The sequence below is a fragment of the Diplotaxodon limnothrissa genome, linkage group LG16 (genome assembly GCF_057381915.1).
Source record: "Diplotaxodon limnothrissa isolate DT_005_m linkage group LG16, D_limnothrissa_male_GT1.1, whole genome shotgun sequence".
Taxonomy (NCBI): domain Eukaryota; kingdom Metazoa; phylum Chordata; class Actinopteri; order Cichliformes; family Cichlidae; genus Diplotaxodon; species Diplotaxodon limnothrissa.
The window spans coordinates 21,186,478-21,194,328 of NC_140611.1; the positions used below are offsets into that span (position 1 = coordinate 21,186,478).

The window sequence follows — 7,851 nt, forward strand, 5'->3', positions numbered from 1 at the left end:
GCAAAGCTCATGTGGCTCAGCTCTGTGTTGCAATGGAGTGATGGCACAACAGTCACTATAAATTAGGTGTTGATGATTGCTGGTGTTTTCTCTTGTTGCTCTACAATGACAACTATTTCCTCCAGATTGCAAGCCCGACTTGGAAAATGAAAACATGTGTTGTTGCAACAGCAAAGTATGCATAACTTTATTCCTCTGATGGGCATTGTTGTTGGCATGCGGGCCAAAAATTCCTTTCTGGGGAGACTTCAGAAAAAAATAAATCTCATTAGGAGCTACACTTCAGTGACCTGGCCTTGAATGGGTTTCTAGCAGTTTCCCCGATTGGCAGCAGCTCGAGACCTTCCAGGTGTGTTAGTTCAGGTTAAGCAGCCACCTTGGTATCTAATTACGGGTACATAAAAGATTATGGAAGATTTGGCAAGCTTAGGGATGCTTTGTCTGATCAGCAGTGGAAAGTTACTAAACATTTAGACAACTTTACCCAGTTAGACAAACCAGTAAATACTAACATCTATTCTCCATTTTCACGTTTAAGTAAACCCGACACTTTTTAATTTTCACGAGTTCGTAAAAATGCATATGCCTAACCTACTTATTTTGTTTAAGGACAAGCAAATGATCTTCCTCATTCAAAGCACGCTGAGGAAAAGGGTGGGCGTGACCCAGGACTCTCGACTTCCCGTTGAATCGCTCAGTGTGCACCTGCCTGTCTTCCTAAGCTTACATAAACAGACAGGTGACCAGGAGAACCAGTAGCCTAGTGATAATAAACCGGAGCAATTTCTAGTAGGCGGTATTTTGCGCCCTGTAACACGTCACGGGTGTAATACACGTGTGGGGCGTGGAATCGAGCGGATGCCTATAAGGAGCGAGGGCAGCATTGTCTGACGGGCATCACAGCTTTCTGTGAAAGTCGGAAGAGACACGCCGGCAGTTAATGTGAAGTCCACAACCTGGAGAGGCGACCTACGTGAGCCGAGGAAGCTGCGAGCATTCAGTACGAAGACGCTTCTCCACACACATCTCCGCCTATTGGGCGTGGAGAGAGACGGTTGTGAATCTCTTTGCTTTTGGCGCGTTCGCGAACACTAGCGATCCAGGTACATGTGTAGCGACTTGTTTTGACTTTTTTTTTTATCAGCAGAACCGGTGAGTGTGTGTGTGGAGGCTGAGCTGTTTTGTCAATAAACCAAAATATCCGAGCACGTGCCAGCGGGAAGTCCATTGAGGCTGCTTTTATTTAAAGCTACGCTAGGTCTCATTCAATGGGGTGCCAACTGACTGTTGAGCCACCAGACTCATGTTTTACAGCTGACGTCAGGCAGGGGGAAATGACGGATGTTTTAAAGGGTAAAAAGTGTGAAGGAGTACGCGTAGAGCCGTCCGTGTGTGTTTGGAAACGCGTCCCGCATCTCGAGGATGGCTAATGATGACGACTGCTATCTCTTGGAAGGTGCGCAGTTTTTGCAGGCGGATGAATGAGTGACTGTTCTAGAAATTTCCCCCCACTACTTAGGTGCAGTTGGGACTACTTGCCTGACCGTGGTAGACTGGTGTCGCCCTCCTCTCTGTATTCACAAAGGCACTCTCAGGCTGTCAGGCACATCTGGCATTGTTTTGTACACTAACTATCCATTATACCGCTGCTCTCCACGATGGCGTCAGTCGGCCTTTGCTCCAAAGCCCTTGATCGCTTATTGTGTTATTAGACATTTAAAGCAGAGGTGCCACATTTGGTGTCTCCTTGTAGGCTGCTGTGACCGTTGCCAGAGAGCGACATTCATTTAAAATCCGGCTGTGCAAAGTAAGCTGCTCAGCACAAGTTTAGTCCTTAACGACTCCTTAAATAAATTGCAGCTTCTGTTTATCCTCAGGGTTTATATATTTTATTGTAATTCGTATTCCCAATGTGGTATTGGCACATGCCAGGACACGTTTGTCTTGGCGTGCATCTCTGCTGTCAAGTAACTGCTATGCACTTGCACACTAGACCTTCTTAGATAGGTCTTGGCTTAGAAACAAAAAAGAAGAAGAAAGAAACTTTAACTACATTGATTTATTAATGTGTTATGCATGTGCTAAAGTCTGCCCCGTGGCATTATTTAAACCCATGATGTCAGTATGTGGGAGCATGCTGCGCGAGTCCCCATCCTGGCATACCGGGGTGTTGGTGATTGAGCTTGACTCTTGCATTAAATAATGATATTGCAAATACAATTCTATTTGTCTGCTGAATGAATGAATGAATGCTATATTTCAGAGTCTCATGGGCAGTTTGTGGTGAACACATGGAGCGCAGGCCTTGATGATGAGATGGTAAAATGAAAACAAAGGCTTCTTTTACAGAGAGGGATGGTTATGCATAAAGCATGGTTGTGAAGTCCGATGCGTGGGGTTATTTTCTCCCATGCACGGCAAGCTGAAACCTCAGGAGGGGCCTGGCAGCCAAGTGTGTGTTTGTATGTTTGTGTGTGTATGTGTGTATGAGACTGACACAAAACAGATGTGCTCTGACATCCCCTTGCATATTACTTTTTGCTGACACAAGAATTTTATTTTAATCCATCCCTCTTGTAATCTTATGTTCCTGCAGAATTTGGAATATTTAGCATATGCAGAATGCAGTTAGCTATAAACTTTTGGTGCAGTTAAATGTCCTTCTAATTTCAGGAGTGGAATATGACGATGCCAGTTTAACAGATTCAGGTGTGTCCATAAAAGCAGACATTGTGAATCGGTCCTTGTTTTGTGTGGTATATATAAAGGAGCTATACTCCTTTAGCTCCATATTTAAACTTGTAGCCCTAAATGTATTTTTGCTACCTGTTTATTTTAATGCGCTGCAAGTTTTTGTGTAAGGCACAAGTCAAACTGCACATTTGGTAGTGGCGCAGCGGCATAGTCTTTGCCACATTTCATGATGTCTTACATAATGCTTCTTTGAAGGTTTTATAGTAGTGTGGCTTGAGTCCTTTTGTGTTTAAACAGATTAACGAGGAAAGTCACAGGAAGTCTAATCCCACTGGAAAAATACTAGAGTTGCAAAGCTGGAAATGAGCAATAATATATTGAGCTTCATGTAGTTTACTGAGCATATTTTCATATATTTACATATATTTTCTTTTATTAGTGATTTTTGATCTTTTTATTTTTGTCATCAGATGCAACACATTTCTGTAATTTTTTTTTTTTTTGCCCCCACTACACTTCAAATCAAACCTCTAATGTGGTGTTTTTCTTTGCTGTCTTGCAGGAATTTTAACTCTTGGCTTTTCTAGACCAGAGACGTGCAGCATCCTCCGCTTAAAAACTAGAACGACCTCAGTGCCAGTGGATAACCCCATCCAAGTAGTGTATTTGACCAGACAGTGGATCTTAACAACTTCCATCCAGACAGCAAACCAAAGCACAACATTTCCATTCCATTTAAACAAGTGCAAAATAAGTATATTTATATATTTCCATTTTTCTTTATTTTCTTTTATTTTTTTAAAGTTTCCTGTAAGACTTTTTTTTTTTTTTAAACATAATCTGTAAAAAAAATGGCTGGTGGAATGGAAGCAGTGGACATAGCTGTGGTGGCACTGTATTTCGTCCTGGTGCTAGCCATCGGGTTTCTTGCCATGTGGAAAGCCAATCGCAGCACTGTGAGCGGCTACTTCCTGGCTGGACGCTCCATGACATGGATTGTGATAGGTGCCTCGCTGTTTGTCAGCAACATTGGCAGTGAACATTTCATTGGCCTGGCTGGGTCAGGAGCAGCAAGTGGCTATGCTGTAGGAGCGTGGGAATTTAATGCACTTCTACTTCTGCAGCTGCTTGGCTGGGTGTTTATCCCTGTGTATATCCACTCAGGAGTCTACACCATGCCAGAGTACCTATCAAAACGCTATGGTGGCAAACGACTCAAGGTTTACTTTGCTTTCTTGTCTGTGCTGCTTTACATTTTTACCAAACTGTCTGTGGACTTGTATGCTGGAGCTCTCTTTATTCAGGAGTCCCTTGGATGGAATCTCTATTTGTCTATTGTTCTGCTTATCAGTATGACTGCTCTGCTCACTGTCACTGGTGGATTGGTGGCAGTGCTCTACACCGACGCCCTTCAGGCAGTGTTGATGATCGGTGGAGCCCTCACCTTAACCATTATGAGCCTGATCAAAGTCGGTGGGCTAGAGGGTGTCAGAACTAAGTACATGCAGGCAGTTCCTAATGTTACCGCTATATTAGCCTCTGGAAACTACACATACTCGCCTTCATGTCGCATTGACCCTAAACCAAACTCGCTGAGCATCCTTCGAGGTCCCCTGGATGAAGACATTCCTTGGCCAGGTTTTCTTTTTGGCCAGACGCCTGCATCTATTTGGTACTGGTGTGCGGACCAGGTCATTGTCCAGAGAGTACTGGCAGCAAAAAACATTGCTCATGCAAAGGGCTCAACACTCATGGCTGGATTTCTCAAAATCCTGCCCATGTTTCTAATAGTCATTCCAGGAATGATATCCCGCATTTTGTTTGCAGATGAGATTGCCTGCATCGGGCCGGAGCACTGCATGGCTGTTTGTGGTTCCCAAGCTGGCTGCTCAAACATTGCCTACCCACGTCTGGTCATGGCGGTGATGCCTGTGGGACTTAGGGGTCTTATGATGGCAGTCATGATAGCTGCCCTGATGAGTGACCTTGACTCGATCTTCAACAGCGCAAGCACAATCTTCACCTTGGACATCTACCAGACATTTCGGACGAAGGCATGCCAACGCGAACTGTTGATTGTGGGCCGCATGTTTGTTGTGGTCATGGTGGTCATCAGTATTGCCTGGGTGCCTGTCATTATTGAGATGCAAGGTGGACAGACATACCTCTACATCCAGGAAATTGCTGGCTACCTCACTCCACCAATTGCTGCCCTTTTCCTTCTAGGTGTATTCTGGAAGCGATGTAATGAGAGAGGTGCATTCTGGGGAGGCATGACGGGTTTTACCCTAGGTACCATACGACTGATCCTGGCATTTATCTACCGTCAGCCTCACTGTGACCAGCCAGATAATAGGCCTGCCTTCGTTGTTCGAATTCACTACATGTATTTTGCTGCTGGGCTGTTCTGGATTTCAGGGTTGGTGGCAATTGTGGTCAGTCTCTGTACTTCTCCACCAGATAAGGAGCAAGTTCGCACCACCACCCTCTGGGGGCTCTACAGCATTGAAATGACTCCCCCTAAGAACAGAGAGGAAACGTACCGGCTGACTGAGAAGAACCACTGTAATGGTGACACAAGCCTGCGTAAAGAGCTGCCCCCAGACGTTAAAAAAGAGAGGTGCGTGGACGGGATGGATATCAAACTTCTGGTCCCTTCCACAGACCATGACCCAGCAACACCAAGTACAGAAACGTCCCCTGCCACCACTCCTGGAGCCCAGATTGGTAACAGAAATATGGAGACAATCAGAGCAGAGGAAGGCTGCCGTAGTGGTGCGGAGACGAGCAGGTGCATGCGTTTGCTGGACTGGGTTTGCGGCTATAAGGGAGAATCGCAGAGCGCTCAGCAAAAAGGGGCGAAGGAGGACGCGAGAGCCATCGCCGAGATGCTGTACGAGCCACCTCGAGTCAAACTTCTCCTCAACCTGGGCTTGGTCTCAGTCTGCTCTGTGGGCATCTTCATGTTTGTTTATTTTTCACTGTAGTAACAAGGACCGAGTGGGGTGGGAGGTGTCTGGGGCTTTTAGAAAGAGTTGACTTTTCAGAGATGTATGAAGCTCTGTCTGTAATATTTACAGTTGTATTTTGTAGCTCTCTAACAGGGATCTAAGCTTAGTGTAATCATTTTTTTTAAATGATGAAAGCTTCTTCACATTTTAAAAAAACCAAACCAAAACAAAAAACTATGACTTCTCTATGACTCTGAATCTTATTTGACACTAGCGTGTCAATTTTGTACAGTGCTTATTGTTATTCCTGTATTCAAAATATCTACTGGGATTTTTAGAATTGTTGTACTCTAAGTGAATTCAATATTTGCCTTATTTGACATATGCACTTGTCTTTTTTGTATTGTGAAAATAAATGTATTCTGTGATTTTTTTTTTATTTTTTATTTTTTTAAGCTTTTTATTTTACTCTTGTTCTCAGTGACTGTAGGCTTAGTTGCTGGTGTAGCATACATATATTGGATATTAACAAATATCCATTTATTTTTAATTTTTTCTTTTTATTTGTTTGGTTGAGGGGCCATTATGAACTTTGGGGGGGAAAAAAGAGTTAATGCTGCGAAGCATTGCATTCGCTGCTGGTATTGAATATTACCATTATATTTATTGTGATTATTATATCTGTTTGATTTAGCCTACTGAAGGTGTTGCATCTAAATTTAGTGAAACTTACGGTTAATATTTAATGTTTTTAATATATACATCTTTTGCAGTACAGAGAGAAAAGAGAGAGCAGAAAGAAGCACAAGACTAATAATGTTGTTATTATCGCTACTATCATTTCCCCTTGCAATGAATGACATAATGTAAATGGTCCATTTGAATTGGCTGTTTACGATGTTGTCACTGATGACCTAAATCAGGGCATAACTGGAGCTGTACTGCTATTTTTATTATACTACATTTCCTAGTAGTGTGTTTTCTTCTTTGTTTTCATTACTTTCACTGTTATTTTTATCTTTCTGTGACTGTATTGTGTTGAAAGTTCATGTACTAATATTGTATCGTAACAAAAAGTCACAAGTACCAACAGTCATGAGTTGAGTTGAGTTGTCAGATTGTGTTTTATGCAAATTTCATTTTGTGCTCTACATTACTGAAATTTGTTTCTATTGCATTATGTCCACATTGTGTACAATATACTTCAGGGCTCACTGCATCACCTACAATGTACATTTCTTCTATAGCAGGCTATCTGTTGTGTATCTACTGTGTGTTAATGTATTTCTAGTGCACTGCAGTGCTGAAATGTCATTTAATCTTGTTTGAAGTGCATCTTTTATGAACCTCCTACCGAATGTGTCTTAGTGTGCAATGTTAAAGTGACAAAACATCGACGAACACAGACTTTAAGTTTTTTAAGTACTGAAACTTTGTGCATTAGATACCACATTTCTTCTTTTCTTTTTTTTTTTTTGTTTGTTTAAAGTCATTTTCAGGATTTTGTTGTTCTGTCATGTAGACAGTTTTAGTTAGCATTAACAGATAATGCTAAGCAGAAATGACATTTCAGGCATTTGTTGACAAAGTAGCACTTTACTGGACGAGCTTAATCGTGAGATTATTAAGAGCAATTCAGCTCTTAATTAAAAAAAAAAAAAAAAAAAAAAGCAATTCAGCCAGGGTGCTTGAAATCATTGGCCTTCTAGATTGTGGTCATTGTTCCCACAGTGTAACGTGTTCACGCATCAACACCTCATCCCCAGAATACAAAAATAAACGAAAAGTACTGTGTTTGTATGTATTTTTGACACCAATGTTGAATGACCTCAGTCCAAAACGTCAGTTTTATAATGTGATAGGCCAATCCCTATCTGTGTCAGGCGTGAATGATGCATAACATGGAGGATGGTTAACAGACGATTGCTGTATGAGTATGGGGAAAGAGCTTTAAAACGCTTTCTTTCTTTCTGAGAGACTTTACATTGTTATTTTTATGGATTTTATTTTTAGAGATTGAAAATAAAGTTTTCGTGGAGACTAAAGCCAGATGTGTTTTCGTTCTTCATAGTCAAAGAAATGAAACGAGAATGAAAGAGTAATGAAGTCACTTCTGGACAATAATAGGATTAAGTTGAAGTATGCAGCAAACGATTTGTTTGCTGGTGGCGTTTGCTGTTATTGCAGCATTATAGGCACATTTTAT

At 42.0% G+C, this 7,851-nt stretch overlaps 1 protein-coding gene across 1 annotated transcript; it reads left to right on the top strand.

The window, feature by feature from the left end:
- The first annotated feature begins 3,545 nt into the window (after window positions 1-3,545).
- Window positions 3,546-5,703, top strand: slc5a3b (solute carrier family 5 member 3b). The gene has a single exon (XM_085373703.1). The coding sequence runs from the start codon at window positions 3,546-3,548 to the stop codon at window positions 5,679-5,681; it is 2,136 nt and encodes a 711-aa protein (XP_085229829.1). The 3' UTR covers window positions 5,682-5,703.
- The last annotated feature ends 2,148 nt before the right edge of the window (window positions 5,704-7,851 follow it).